This window comes from Vicugna pacos, chromosome 16 (genome assembly GCF_048564905.1).
Source record: "Vicugna pacos chromosome 16, VicPac4, whole genome shotgun sequence".
NCBI classification, from domain to species: domain Eukaryota; kingdom Metazoa; phylum Chordata; class Mammalia; order Artiodactyla; family Camelidae; genus Vicugna; species Vicugna pacos.
In genome coordinates, this window is record NC_133002.1 from 40,976,922 (window position 1) to 40,992,752 (window position 15,831).

The 15,831-nt window shown below is 50.1% G+C and overlaps 1 protein-coding gene across 2 annotated transcripts in view; it reads left to right on the plus strand.

Moving 5' to 3' along the window:
* Positions 1–2,478: 2,478 nt before the first annotated feature.
* KSR1 (kinase suppressor of ras 1) overlaps positions 2,479–15,831 on the plus strand; it is a 133,098-nt gene continuing 119,745 nt past the window's right edge. For both annotated transcript variants that reach the window (XM_072938968.1, XM_072938967.1), the window contains exon 1: positions 2,479–2,871. In XM_072938968.1, the coding sequence (XP_072795069.1) occupies positions 2,641–2,871 (231 nt within the window). In that variant the 5' untranslated portion in view covers positions 2,479–2,640. The remainder of the gene's footprint in view (positions 2,872–15,831) is intronic.

The following is a 15,831-nucleotide window of genomic DNA, read 5'->3' on the forward strand; positions in this document are numbered from 1 at the left end:
GTGACCATCAATTCACACCACTATCTCTGTTCATCGTTACAACATATTATCTCCATCTTGTAAATGAGGCGCGGGTCTGTGAGTTAGGAGATGTCCAAGGTCACACAGTGATTCAGAGATGGAGATAAGAACCCCACTCCCTAAGACAGCTCTGAAATGCCACACTCCCTGTCCCCGTCCCGGCTTTACGCTGTGCACAGCACCTGTAACCCCCTAACATACTGTGCATCCTACTTATTTATTTTCTTTTCTCACCAGAATATAAATTCTGGACGGTAAGGATCTTTGATTTATTCACTACTGTCTCCAAGAGCCCCAAACAGGGCTTGCTGCATAAGCAGACACTTAATGAATACTTACTAAATGTTAAAAGGATGAATGAAGGGATTCTTTTAAAATCTTTGCTTTCTTGGTCTCTAAGAGGCAGTTCTGTGAATGAGTGGCCAACAGAATACCCAGACCCAGTTGAGAAGGATGGCGTGCATCTGAGATGAAGGAAAGGAAAGCCATGGCTTACTGAATGCTTTCCACAAACCAGAAGGATGACTGTGTCCACAGAAGAGGGACAGGCTGCATGGCCTGGCGGGAGAGCAGCCAGGAAGCTGGGGTTTGTCCAGTCTCCAGCCCTGACACCATGGCCAGAATGGCATAGCGGGGTGTGGGTGCCATGGGCTGGCAGTGGCCCTTCTCTGGATACAGCTCCCCACATAAAGTGGCTCTTAGGGAAAATGTGTTGACCAGGCCCCGATTACAAGCTTGCTGTAAATGCATAATCAGCATTTATCAGGAAATCTCTTATGAATCAAGTTAGGGTGAGCCAGTCACTCATGCCTGGCAGCTCTGGCTGCTGAACAGAGGTTCTGAACCAGCCAGGCTGCACTATGGATGGTCCCTCGAGATAGTTCTCCTGGTCCATGACCTTCCTCTGTGCCAAGGCTTCTCAAAAAGTTCGGCAGTGTCAGCATCACCTGAGAACTTATTAGAAGGCAAATTCTACAACCTTGTCTTCATCCTACTGAATGGGAACCTCCGTGGTGGGGTTCATCATTCTGCAGCTATACAAACCCTCTAGGAGATTTTGATCCACTCTCAAGTTCGAGAACCACTGTTACCCAGTTTCTCTTTCAGGGCCTGGGACCTGCCTGAAGAACTCATGAATTGGGTTGCACAACTTTACAGAGTCCCTGCTGTGTGCCATGTGCTGTATTTGGTTTTGTGAAGAAGATACAGGGATAAGTTAGCCAGCCGCTTCTGCAGCTACAATGCTCAGGAGAGAGATTTCTTCTGGTTGGCAGATGTTGGAAGTTTGGATGTGCGGAACCTTTGATCAGTCCTGTCTATTCAGTTTAGGCAGATAGTAAAGTGGTAGGAGGTGGGAGGGGAGGGTGGGAGATGGGATGGGGGTTGAATGCTCAGTTACAGGAGGCACAGAAAGGCACAGACAACTACCAGCCCAGGAGCAGGACTTTGCCCTTGCCCACTGCGCAGGTTGGGGGGCATGTTTAGATCTGAGGTTGAATAGTAACAATTGCTAACATTTATCTAGTGATTACACGCAGTGGTAATCAGTCTAGGTGCTGTACATATACGAACTCATTCTTCAGATGAACCCTATCAGTTAGGTACTGTCATCACCCCATTTTTACTGATGGGGAAACTCAGACACTCAGAGGTGAGCTAACTTTGCCTAAAGTTACACAGCTAGATAGTGTGGAGACTTTCTGAACCCAGACTGTCTGCTTGCTCTAGAGCACTCCCAAGCGCACAACACATCAATGTGTCACCCCAAGCGTCTGGCCTGGCCTGCTGGGTTGGGGCGGTGGGGGCATGGGGCCCTTATTTTGGTGGGTAAATCGCATCCAGAAAAAGCCCTTCGTCTTTCCAACCCTGAGCATTTCCTCTGGCGTAGACAATCGGGAGTCCAATGCTTTGCGAACCAGCTACAGGACAAGTACTTTAGGCCCCTTCCCACTAGATGGCGGCCCCTAAACCCACATAGAAACTCTGGAACTTCCACTGTCCCCGTTTTCCAGGGTTCGGCTGCGACAGAGGAACTGCAGGATGCACATCCTCCTCTTGTGCAAGGGGCCGACCGTCGGCCCCGACCTTGCCCCATCCTTGTGGTCGCCGGAAGCCCCCAGCCAGGAGGGGAATGGGGAGGAGGCGGGGGTGGGCGGGGAGACGAGGCTCCCCAGGCTCCAGGCGCCGAGGGAGGAGCCAGCTTGAAGCTGCCACTCTCGCGGCGCAGAGGCGTGGCGCTCCCGCACCGCCTGCGCCCGCGGCAGAGGGGAAGGCCCGGACCGTGGGGCGCGGGCGCCCGCAGGGGTCCCGAGGGCGCGGGCGGTGGCAGGTGCCCGGCCGGACTACAAGTCCCAGCATGCCCAGCTGCTCTGACCCGGCCCCCGCTGCCACTTAAAGGCTCCGGGAGCCGCAGCCGTCGGGTCGCCGCGGCTTTCGCTTTGCAGCCGCGGCTGGGCGGGCGGGAGCGGCCAGCTCCGTGGCCGGCTGTTCTCGCGTCCCGGCTCCGGCAGCGCCGAGGGGCGCTCCTTGTCCAGCCCTCCCGGCTCGGGGATTTCCTTCCGAGGCGTCCGCGTCCCCGGGCTCCCCGCCTCGGCCACCTCGCGGCCCCGATGCCGAGGCATGGATAGAGCGGTGCTGCGCGCGGTGGCGATGGGGGAGAAGAAGGACGGCGGCGGCGGGGGGGCCGCGGCGGCCGCGGATGGGGGCGCCGGGGCCGCAGCTAGCCGGGCGCTGCAGCAGTGCGGGCAGCTCCAGAAGCTCATCGACATCTCCATTGGCAGCCTGCGCGGGCTGCGCACCAAGTGCGCGGTGTCCAACGACCTCACCCAGCAGGAGATCCGGACTCTGGAGGTAAGGGGCCGCGGCGCTGCAGAGTCGGGGGCCTGCGCTGGGTCCGAGGAGGGAGAGGTCGCCGGCCCGAGAAGCGCCCAACACCTCCCTCGCTGCTGCGGTTCACTCTTTCCCCAGTTGCATCCTTGAGCCCGGTCGCCTCCTTTGCGGCTTCCTCTCCTTCCTCCACTTGTTCGCGCGGCCCCTGGAAGACGAGGACCAGCCCCTCACCTTGGGCGGGATTTGGGGGGAGGGACATAGGGGGACCTGGGGTGGAGGCTCGAAGAGTCCGCGGGTGGGACGGGCTGAGCGCGGACATCCCCTGCCGCCCTTCCTCCGCCCCCACCCCATTTCCAGCTTGCCGGGCTGCAGAACTCATTCTCCCACTGAGTCACATGTTGGACTTTTCCCCGGGTGACTGAGCCCAGCAGCTGCGGGCCGGGGTGACTGGGCGGGGGACGGTCCCCCTGAAGTGTGAGCTCAGGCCTGTCGTTCGCTGCCCCTCCTCACGCCCCAGACTGTCTTGTTCCTTCCTTTCCTCTCCTCCAGGTTCTTGTCTGCCGCTTTTCAAAGTGTTTGCTGAAACTGCATTTTTGCCTTCCAGGCATTTGGTGCTTTTCCTTCGCACTGCACTGCCACAGCGTTTCACTGCTCAAAATGTGATTACCCACTGACCGCCCCTCCAACCCCCAACACTGGACTTTGTTTTAGGAACAATTATGCTGGGGACCAAAGGCTTTGGTGGGAAGATGACACTGTTCAAGGGGTTCTGGTGGAGACAGCCTCCAGTGTAAAGAAGCAATAAAATATGTGGGCCCTACTCACTTAAATTTATAGTTAGGAAGTGCAATATTAAAAGGATTTGAAAGAATCAGCAGAAAGGGCTGTTGGGTTCTCAGAAGTGGGAATCTCCCCTTCCCCCACACACAATAGAGGGAAACTAGTTCATTCCCTACTTGCTTTTGTCCAGAGACTGGGAAGGCTGTGAAATTCCAGGCACCACTTAATAGCTACTCTGTTTTGAAAAAGAGGACTCTTTCCACCTGTCATTATCACATCTGGCCTTCTGCAGATCTGGAGATGTTTTGATTTATTAGAACCTTAACTTCTCATCCTAAACCCTCCATGCCCCCCCTATTGCTAACTGCCCATGTCAGCTGTCAAAGGATCAGTGGGTGATTTGTGGCAATTATTACGACACCCAATTCTCTGTGCACACCACAAGGCTGAATCCTCATTTGATCCAAAATGCTCCGGGTGACTTCTTTCCTGCAGTTTTACTTTCTTAAAAGCTACAAAACCAGAGACAGGGGAAGCATCTAATCAGTGTTGGCTATTATTATTTTTGTTACAGTTGCTATAGCAGTACTGACCAGGGCTTTGCTTAGAAAACCAACCAACCAACAAAACCCCGCACAACTGCATCCATGTTGCTGTTTTCTAAGTGCCGAGAGAAACTGGTTTCTTGAACACAGCTGAGTGTGTTTGCCCAGCAAAGTTCAGTTTTGAAACTGACACAATAGGGGGCCTGTGTGGCTTCGTTCCGGGAGGAGGGGGTCGTTGGCCAGCAGCTTGTGTCTGGTTGGACTGCTGTGTTGATGGGAGGGGAGAATGTTCTCTGTGTTGGCCTCTCTCGGATTGTCCCCATGTTGCTCCTGGTTCGCAGAGTGGATCCAGGAGAATCGTTGGCTGCTCTCTGGAAACGGTGCCTTGACTTCTCGGTACCCTGACTTCCAAAGTCGCTCATTTTGACCAAGGTGTGACATCATGACACCCCAGAGCATCTAGCTGTCTAGGCCTCTAGGTTTATTCAGTGGCCTCCTTCTGAGTGTTTATTGGATGATCCAGAAACCCATCTGAGGGCCCAAAGGACATTTGCAGTGTGAATGGGAACCAACTCCCAGTCCCTGTCCTCACTATAATGTGGATTCGGGTCCAGTCTTCTCCCTGAAAAGGCGAGACCTGGGCTGTTTTGGGGGATGGGGCTTTAGACCCCAGGATCTAGTTCCCTAGGCCTCACCCTCCTTACCTGAACAGGGAGACTGGAGGCTGCAGGCTCTTGCAGCTGTAAATTATATGGTTTACTGAAAGGACCTCAGTTAAGTTGAATAGATGTTTGTTATACATATCCCTGTGTAGGAATATCCCTGTTTTAAGAATGGTTCTAAAATCCAGATTTACCAAAAGATAAAATAGGGTGGAAATTTATCACTGAGAGAATCCTGACAATAGATAGCTGCAGTGTGGTAGGTGGAAAGCCCTGACTTAAAATTCGGGTCTGAATTCTGTCTGTCTGATCTTGGGCACGTCCCAGGACTTCTGAATCTCAGGCTTCCCCATCTGTAAAATGGGCACTTGACCACTTAAACCTGCGACCTTGTCATGAGTCCGTAAGTCCACATTCTTTTTACCAGGAGATTTTGCCCATGAACTTTCCTGGTGAGGGTCCAGTGCATTCATGCCACAGACCACGTTTAGGGAAAGGTACAGCTGGCTCCTATTTCCTAGAGGTGGATGACAGGCCTGGAAATGATCCCAGCAGCCTGTGGTGGGGTCAGGCTGGGCAGTGGTGATGTCTACTCTGGCTTTCTTTCCTGTTCTGCAGGCTCCTCTCACATACCAGGCCAGGGCCCCCAGAGACAGGGCTTGCAACATTGGATTCCTGGCTTTTGAACAAGGGGCTGACCAGAGGGCTTGGCTTATGCAACTGCACCGGACTTCTCCCAGAATCTGAGGAACCCTAGCCCACTCTGGCCCTCATTAAATAAGCACTCAGTGAGATGCTCCGGGAAGTCCCTGACCCCGGGCCCACCTGCTGGTGCCTCAGATTGTAGGTTGGATGGTGAGTAGAGGTCAGTGTGTCTGGCTGCTGTGCCCTCCTCCACATGGTGGTCCAGTTTGGATCCAAAAATGTGGAAGAAACCAAGGTTTAATGCCTGCCTCCTGCCTGCCAGTCAAGGTGCTGGACCCTTCTCTGTTTCCTCAGATTTCCTGGAAATCCACCAATCTTCATCATATACATGGTTTTTTCTCTTGACACGAGAAGGGGAGGGAGATAAAATCTGAACCCAGAGCCTGACTCTGTAAACAGAAAGTTGGGAGGCTACTTCATCTCAGCAGAACCTGGTACCCTATCTCCATCAGACCCTCCTTGGGGTCTGAGAATGCCACTGAAGCAAGATAGAATGTTCTTGTTCCCCAGGTGTGCTCACACAGGGACACCTGGCTGGCCTCACAGCTGGGCCTGGAGCCCCATGCCAGTTCCTTCCCTCATTCATGCATCCTCTTTGGGCCGAGTCTATGCTGAGCCGTGGGGAGACAGTGGTGCTTCATGAAGATTCACGTCTTGTGGACATTGTAACTTTGCCCTTTCCTGCCAGCCTCCTAGCACTTTCCAGAGACAGGCCTTTGTTACACCGAGTCTCACCATCTGGTGCTTTAATGGAGAAAAGTCCCTCCTACGCAAGCTGACCTAGAGAAAGGGGTCTCGAAAAGACCTTGACCCTCACTCTGCTTGGTTGTAGCAGAGGTCAGAACCCTGCGGTGTGGAGGACCTGAGCTCCCCGTGCCCTCTCCTGCCCCCGGGAGTATCTGGATGGTGGAGCTGCTGGGAAAGGAGAGGGCTGCTGCTGGAGGTCTTCATAGAGCAGGTCCTTGGGGCGTGCACCGACGTGCATTCACTCAACAAACCTGCCGTGATTACTGATTTGCCTGCTGAGCTTGCTGAAGCTACCCTGGCAAGGATTTTGAGGTAGTTAGGATGCTTTCCCAGACTTTCCGCCTAATGGAGGAGCCAGGCAGGCAAACAGTGGAGACCCCAGTAGCGTGGCTTGCTGAGAGCACCTGGGAATTGGGAATATGACCAGACAGTTGGTCAGTCCAACTCCTTCTTTTATGGGAAATATTCCCGGAGTCTTGATGGTGTCTTGTCCCGAGTCACACGCTCTTTGGCAGAACTGAGAGAGAAGCCTGATTTCTCTCTCCCCACCCTGCCCTCCTGGCAGTGTGACATTTCTCTGCTTCTGCTCTACCCCATCTTTTTAGCTTCCTGCTGGAGGCTTTAACTCCAGCCGGCCCCTGAGGGAGGCAGATCCAGGGCTCTGTCTGTCCCCTTTGGTATCTGCTTTCGCCTTGGCAGATTTATTCCCTGGTGAAACTTGCCGCCAGCATTCCTCTGAGGTGGTCTGGAGAAGGACCTGCAGTTCCCAAGGCTGGGGAGGCCTGTGGGATGCTGGAGGGAGGCCTTATCAGATCTGCAGCCCAGGTGTGCGTGAGTGCCAGGAGGCCTCGGGTTTCCTGCCTGGGGACAGCGATGGGAATGCCTCCCTTCCCGCTGGGTTGGCTCAAAATCCGGGAAAGCTGCATTCCCCACCACAAATGTCCTGGACCTGCCTAGCGGCTGAGGTCTGGAGAGGGCCGGCAAAGGCCCTGGTCCTTGGGGATGGTATCCATAGTGGTGGGGCAAGGAACCAAGCCTGTGGCCAAGTCTCTCTCAGCTGTGCTTTTTGAAAAAGGACATCCTTTCAGAAGAGGCTGATGGGAATCTTCTTCTACATTCAGTTCAAAGGGAAAGCTGCGAAGAGGTGCCTTCAGGGTTATGGTAAGGACCTAGGAACATCGTGAGGGCAGACGTGGAAACCTTCCTATTCGCCTGTTCTTTCTAGGCTCTTGGCATATGTTGCCCCATTTAATGGTCACCAGGACCCTGAGTTAGTAGGTAGTGGAAGCTGGGTTGGCTGGTCTTCAGAACTCATGTACTGAACTTCACAAATGCCTCTTGAAACTTCTAGTTGGTGGGGATTCTGGTCAGAGTCATGACTGCTGAGTCCAAGAAAGTGGCCAGTAACAAAAAGGGCTGGCCTAGGGACCCTTGGTAGCTCAATTCCAGGCCTTCTGGTGGCCACCCCAGGCTGCACAGCCTCTGAGCTCGGGCCGGGGGCTGCTTCCCTAAAGTGCGGCCCAACACATCCTCAAAGACACGTCCCTGTTGGCGAACTGTGAAGTAATCGCTCTGTGTTGGTCTCATTCTGAGAAATGAGAAGCTGCCTAGTGATCAACTTACTCATAATTGTTTTAATGGATACCTGCCTTATTCTCTCTGCATCATTCATCTAGTGAGCACTGCATCCTTTAGCTTTCCAGTTTCATTAAAATACTTTAAAACACACATGGTACATGCTTACTGTTAAAAAGAAAGCACAGATGAATCAGAGAATAAAAATGACTCTTAGAGTCAATGCGTATTGATATTTGTCTGTATATTCTTCCTGTGTTTTTTATCCTCTGCATTTGCCTACAAATGTGCACAGGTGTATTTGTGGAGCTCCCCATGTACATTGCCTTGTACATGTCTTCTGTCTGCAGTGCATCATCACTGTTGGTGGCTGCATCGCGTGGTCATATCGTAAATTCAGTCCCTGCTTGTCGGCCTTTCAGGCTGTTTCCACGTCTTGTTATAAGTCTTGGTGCAATGAGGGCACGAGTGCATTCTTAGAAGTGGAATTTGCTGGGTCAAAGTGTATGAACACATTTAACATCAGCACTATTCTTTGAAATCGTTAGGACCTGATAAAGTGCCCCCTAACTCCTGCACTCCCCCGCAGGTGTGCCGGGAACGTTTATGCATTTACTTCTTTGCCATTGGATCTGTGTCCACCCTGAGGTTGAGAAGGGTGAACAGGAGACAGGACGTGGCCCCCATGGCTGAGTTTCTGGGTTATGTGTCCAAGATTGGGTTCTAGTTTTGCGGTTACCAGTAGTAAAGGGGGGCCCCCAGGGCTGACTGTTTAAAGTGGGACTTTTCCTTGCTCCCAGACTGTAGAGTGGGGGCTGGATGTCTGTCTGTGCCCAGGGGCTGGTCACCTCTGGGCAGTGCACAGCCATGTGGTGAGGTTTTCCTCACTTGAGGCTCATGAAAGATACCTCATTGAACTGTAACCTCGGTTTCATCACCAGCCACAAATAATGATCAGAGCATGGCTTGAGGTACCTTGGCTTTAGGGTTGATTTATCAGAGTCCTGGATTCCTAAAGCAAGAAGGTGACAAAGGATCTTGGCATTTCCATCTGATCCAGCCCTCTTGCCTGCAGATGGGGACACTGAGGGCCCGAAGGGGATGTGACTTGCCAGGGATACATAATAATATGCATACTGTTTATGTATGTTGTTTATTAACCTGAACAAAGAGTGGAGGAGAGATGGGTGGTTATAAAGGAGCACTGAGCTGGGAGTCAGACCTGAGCTCATGCCCTGGAGTGAGACATTATACCACCTTGAATGAAGGCAAACAGCAGCCTGTCATCCCATCCTCCTGGGTGGGTAAGGAGGCGTCCTCAGCCTCAAGGGGTTTTCTGCAAGAGGAAGCAAATAGGTTTGCTTTCCCAGCTCCATCTCAGTGTCTTAGGGACCTTGGGGACTGAAGAGATTCTTGGGGAGCAGTCCAGGGTGTCCAGTGGGTGGGGCCTTTTTTGAAGCCAGTCTGCCCAGTGGGCTGGCTCAGCCTGGCTGGATTATCTGAGTCTTTGAACCTGACCTGACTGTACTTTCAAGGATTTCTCATCTTTCCCCTGAAAGATCCCCTGAGACTTGGTGGGTGAACCTTTACTCCTGTAGGGCCTGATGTTTGTTTTTAATTTGTGCTGATTTTGCATTCTGTACCCTGATACATTGTACAGTGTTTACCATTTTGCTTCCAGATGATATAGCCTTTTAATCCAGTGTCTTTGTGTCCATGTTGGCTTTTCCCCTTGTTCCAGACCCCAGGTGGAGATACAGAGGCGTACCTAGGGGAATGGGTCAAAAATGCTTTGTCGCTTATTCCCAGGCATGATTGTTTCCCACCTGCATTGAAAAAGTCTTAATTCAAACTGCCACCACGTATGAAACCTATATATTTGTATACATCTGTATTTCTCTGTAGTCCTGGCCTTGGTGGGTGACCGTGTGTTTTCAACTGGGCAGATTGCCTTTGATAATGGAGCTGAAGTCATCCTGTTTGCTTGCTGTTTTTCTCTCCCCTCCCCCTTTCAATTTTCCATTTTCAGAATAATTGCAAGAACAAATTAAGGGTTGTGTTTAAAATTTTTTAAAGGGCCAGGGGAGAAAGCATAATGTATTCTGTGGAATAGACCAGCCATGGTTAGGAAAAATGACTTTTCATACAGCATAAACTGTAGACTTGAATCTGCACTGTGTTGATCATGAGGGTTTTGCTTTCTGCAAAGCTGATGAGACACGCTGCTTGTAGAGTGGTGGGGCTCTTCTTTGACAAGGCACCTGGAGGTACTGAGTCCCAATTTAGCCTATTCATTTGGGTTGGGTTTTGATATGTAGTAGCAGGACTGTCTTCACTCATGGTGCACAGAGAGTTTTGCTGGCCAGAAAAAGAAAAATTACTGGTCATATTTAAAGTGACCTGAGTGTCCTCACGCATGGGGCACGATCTTGAGGATCCCCTCCTCCCAGTCTGGGACCCTCAAAAGGGCTTAATGCAGCCTTTTCTATGCCTAATCTGTATTCTGCAAGATGCTCTTGGGAAAGAGGGCTTCAAGTAGATGAGAACGTGCTACATCAGTCATGACTTGCCCAAGATGAAGATTAGTGGGTTGTTTTTTTTTTGAATCACATTAAAACAATTAAAAACATTTTTTTTTTAAACGGAGGTACTAGGGATTGAACCCAGGACCCCATGCACGCTCAGTACAGGCTCTACCACTGAGCTATACCCCTACCTCTGAAGATTAGTGTTTTAAAGGCTCTGAGAAGTCCTGCAGCAAAGGTTCCAAAACATATTTGTCCAGAGGATCTTTTTTCCATTGAACTTAGGCGGGGGGAAAAATTGCCTTAAGCCATGAATAGGGGAAGAGACAAGAAATGGTAGGCTTAGTTTCAGTTACTGTTGTTTTTATGATACTGAGGTCCCCTTTGAGGTTCCAGTTAAAATTGGTTGGGTTGAGGAGAGGCTGGTGACCTCATACACTTACCTAACTGTCCAAGATTGCCTCTTATTGTGGGAGATACTCTCCAAAGGGAGACAGATTGTGCTCTTATGCCACACTAGCACTTAGAGACATATTTCACTTAATCCTCCCAATAAGAGGAGGAAGACCTGCCTGGAGAGGTCTGGATGTCTGGAGTCCTCACATTCTGCCTTCTCCTGGCCCTGCGCGGGCCAGTTAGCCTGACGCCAGGGGCATACTCACGCCGGGTCTGCCAGAAACCTCGTGACCCTCATGGTGGGCAGAAAACAATCCAGGAGAAATGCAGATGTCTGTGGGTGTGTTTTGAGCCTGGGGCTGCTGAGGGCAGGGGAAGGGCTGGGCTGCAGACGAGGAATGCTTTTTAAAACAAAAAAGGAAATGCTGGCTCAGAATGGAAAGGAAAGGAAGCAGCTTCCTGTTTCTGGTGTGGCTTTTTGAAAGGAGGAGCTCTCTCTAGCCCCATGACCAGCGGAGGCCTGGGCCGGCCAGGGCCACTCAGGGTGCGTTAGGCAGACGTGCGGCTCCCATACCACTGCCAGAGGGCTCAGAAATAGAGGGCCTGGCCCACCCCTTTTCTTTCTCCCCAGGTACCTGATCAAATGGATGTGTGGTTTTCAAAATGAATATCTATGCATGTTACAAAATGGATGTATTGCAATAGCTGACTTTTACTGAGGGCTTACTCCACGCCTGGCCCCCTTTTTAGGAGTTTTATAGAGTGTTTACTTCTCACAACGATCTTGGGGAAGGTTCTATTGTTATTCCCTTTTTTAAGATGAAGAAACTGAGGTACAGAGCACAGTTAAGTGACTTGCCCAGAATCATACAGCCAAGGAGAGACTTAATTACCTACGAGCACTGCCTGACTTGTATTTGCAAACTCCTGGAAAATCTGTTAGCACAGAATACTTTTTTTTTAAGGACTGGTGGCCTTAGTCTGGCTCCAGAGGGCACCCCCAAAGCCTGGATCAGGCTCTTGGTGATTCTTAGGTGAAATGCCTACATCTGAGTTTAGATTATTTTTTTAGAGTTTATTATGGAAATAATCAAACATGCACAAAAGCTGAGAGAGTGCTACGACAAACCCCTATGCAGGGATCCTCCAGCTTCAGCGATAACCAGCTCCGGCCAGTCTTGGGTCATCTTGGCAGTTTACACTCGAGGAAGACTGGTTTTGAGAAGGTGGTGGCGCTGGGCAGTGGCGGTCAGGGAAGCAGAGTGACCGGGGGAGACCTTCCAGCCCCGCCCCGTGCCTTCAGTCAGAGCTGCTGGGACCCCAGCCAGCTGGGAGGCATCTCTCTACCTTTTCCCATGCAGTGACCATTTAAAATTTCCCCTGAAGCTGACTCTGGCTTCTGGGAGGAGAGTTGGCAAATACCAGCAGACCGTGTTCTCCAAGAAGCTCCTGGTAAACCCGATCTCAGTGGCTCCTGCCTTGTGAAACAGGGTCCAGGACCCACTAAGGGGCTTCATTGCCTTTTGTGGTTCTTCTCATGGTTCTGCTCAGTCCTCCTGAAGCCCGGTCCTGCTGACCACGGTTTCATTTGTTTCCACTGTGGTCTCGTGTCCCCAACAGAGGTGGTTTTCTGGGTCGCTTTCTGTTTGTTTCATTTTATCTTGTAGACTATCTTCTCACCAGTGTTTCTCGGCGCCGTGTTGCTTTTGGCTAGCCGCTTCAGATCTCCGGGTTTGGCCTCCCAAACACAGTCATGATGTCATTATGGGACAGGACGGTCTGGAGCACTTAGTAGGATGTTGAGGGCCGCAGTGAGGACTTAAGGGTGCGCCTTGGCTCTGGGGGAGTCACCATCCCCTCCTGACTCTGTTTCTTGCCAGCTCTGTGACCTGGGGCAAGGTTTAGCTCTCTGAACCGCTGTTTTCTTGGTAGTTAAAAAGGGATAAGAATAAGTTTATTTTAGACTCTTGTGAGGAGTTGCTGAGTATGGAAAGTATGCTGCACAGTGCCTGGTGCTTAGAAGGAATTCGATATTTCTTTTAACCCCTCTCACTTAGCATTATTCTAAAATTCTTGTCCACGTTTCTCTATTATCTTCCTTTTGGCCATTTTAATTGCTGCATGCTATTTCATCCAGTGGGTCTGCTGTAATTTGCCAAAACATTTCCCCTGTTATTGGACATTTCGGTTGTTTCCAGATTTCTGCCATTATAAACAACGTGACTGGAATCATCTTTGTACAGGCACCTCTTTATTTTTGTTCCTATTCTGAATTCATTTCCTGGGGATAATTCCCAGGAATGGAATTACTGGGTCAAAGAGCATGGAGATTTTTGGTGACAGGAGTTGCAAAACTGTCCTCCATTTTATGCTTTTTGAATGATAGCTATCTTAAAATTTGTACTCCTGGTTGAATAGATTATTTTTTTCTTTGCAGTCCTTTTTGGTCTCTGTGTCTTTCTTCTCTCACCTGATTTTTTTTTTTTTTTGGCCTTGTTCACTCATTTCCTATCTTCCTTCCTTTTTTAAAACAATTTTTATTATAATAAAATAAATAAAATTGTAAGACATCTAAAGTCTGCAAATCATTATAATAAAATAAATTAAATTGTAAGACATTTAAAGCTTGCAAATCATTATAATAAAATAAATAAAACCGTAAGACATTTAAAGCCTGCAAATCATTCCCTGTCTTGAATTTGCTGTTTATTTCTATCTTCTATCCATTCACTCATCGACTGTTTTTTGAGCATCTACTGTGTTGCCTGTTTTAAGTACTAGGAAAAGAGCAGTGAAGAAGACAGAGCAGTTCCTTTAATGGAAAGAGAAAGATTTAAAAAAAAAAAAAAAAAGAAGCCAGCAGGCAGAGAAAAGTGGCTGAGATAAAGCACACTGGAAGTGGGTTAGAGTGATGATGAGGTGGGGAGAAGACTACTGGCTTTAGATCGGGTGGTCAAGAAAGCTTCCTTCTCAGAGAAGGTTTGAGCTGAGTCTTAAAACGTGAGAAGGCAGCAGCTTGTGAAAATTCAGGTGAAGAGTATTCTAGGCAGAGGGACCAGCATGTGCAAGAGTCCTGGGGTAGAAATGAACTTGTTGGATTCAAGGACCAGAAAGGAGGCTGGTGTGGCTGAGACACAGTGAGAAGTAGTGGTCCATGAGGACTGTGATCCATCCTGAGCTCCTGCTGGTAGACTGGGACTGTTTCCCTCTAGCTGGGCCATGGTCAAGACTTGATGCACTGATTCAACAAATATTTGTTGCGCCTTCCAGTTAGGTGCCAGGCACCGCTGTGGGATGTAAGAGAGAAGGAGAAAGTCACCTCAGCAGGGGAGTTTATAGATGAGTAAACCCACAGAAGGTGCTGGTGAGGTGTGAGCGGAGGCCCTTTGTGCCGCACGGCTGACTCATCTCTGCAACCTGAGGTGTGCAGGGACTCGGGAAATGTTTCTTGATTTGAACCAAGCTGTACTTTATGCTGCCAGCCTTCACCGTGGTAACTGAAACTCAGTTGTCTGCTATAAGGCCTGGAGGTCTCAGCCTGCCAGGGAAGGGGCCCTGAGAACTGAGGTTGCCAGCTCAGAAGTGGGGCTGCCAATACCAGATATCAGGCATCACTTATGGGAAACGAGCCTGAGAGGTAGACCTGGGAAAGCCCCCGTTTACTAAGCTGCCCTAGTCTTCTCTGAATGGGGACTCTGATTTGTGAGTCTTGTTGGAAATATAGACCTGAGGACTTTGTGCTTGTCATCGTTTTTTTCTCTTAGGGTGTTGCAAAGAGAAGGGGTGTGAGGTCTGGGCAGTGAGTGCTTCAGGGTGCTCAACTGTGGGACAGCCTAGGTGTATACACCTAGTGAGCTGTGACCCCATGGCAGTTCTGGGAAATGGACCTAGTGGAAGACGCTGGCTGCCATTTTGTTTGGAGGCAGCTGGATGACTCATGAGCTATGGGGTGCTCTGATGCCATTGAGTTGGGGCCAGCTTTGACCAGACTTAACCTGCCCCTTTGGTTCCTTACATAAACCTTGTGACCAAGTGGGAAGAGAAGGCCGGATCCTGATCCTAGGAATATAATAACTCGGACTACCCATGCCCTCCTCCCTCAGTCACGGCCAACCTGAGATAGATGCTCCCAATTTTAACATATAAAGAGTTTTACGGGAGATTTCTCAGCTGGCTTCTCGGTAATGACAACCTTATTAGCCCATTTTGTGGATGAGGAAATAGGGCTCAAGATTACAAGTACTCTGTGGAGCTGGGGTTCAAGTCTAGAACTGTCTGATTTTATACCTGTGTTCATTTCATTGCACCTGTCAGAAACACACTTGACTTCGAGTTCAGAAATCTTCGGTAATGCTCAGCATTTTGGAAGAAATAATGCTGCACAGAAGATGGTGTGAAAATTTCCCTTTCCCCACACTGTTTGAAAGGGATTACCTCCGAGTTATAAACAGGACGAGATGGCCAGAGCATTGGAGTCCAGATTGCACGGACCATGTGCAGAAGGAAGGAGGCAGATGCTCTGGTCGAGAAGGAGGATGGGAGAAAAGCGTGGGGGTGGGGGCCCAGGGGAGGTGGGCTCAGAGCAAAGGCTCTTCTCCGATTCTGTCTCAGAGAACTCAGCTTGGGGTTTGAAGTGCTCTAGTTAGGCGATGCCATTGTTAGCACTGGGCAGCACTGGGGCCTGATGGGGACGGCTTGTGGGCATGGTTGTATTTTAAATGTTGGTGGCGGTCTTAGGAGAGAGAAGGCGACAAGTCCCTGGGGAGAGTCCCCTTGGTGGCCCTGACTCATCCCGGCTGAGGGGACTGCACAGAGCAAGGAAGAATCCATCAGCAAATGGAAACTTGTCTTTTTAGGGGACAGGAAACTTCTTCTGTTGTGGTTGGCCTGATGGTTTATGAGGAGAGGTGAGCATTTGAGACAAAGTGCTGGGCCAGGCTCACAGCTGCATCTTTGACAATTTTGAGACTTTTAGGAAGTAGTTCTAAAAAAATTAAAAAAAAAAAAGATAAAAAGAAACCAAAAGCCAAAGACGTCGTTACTTGT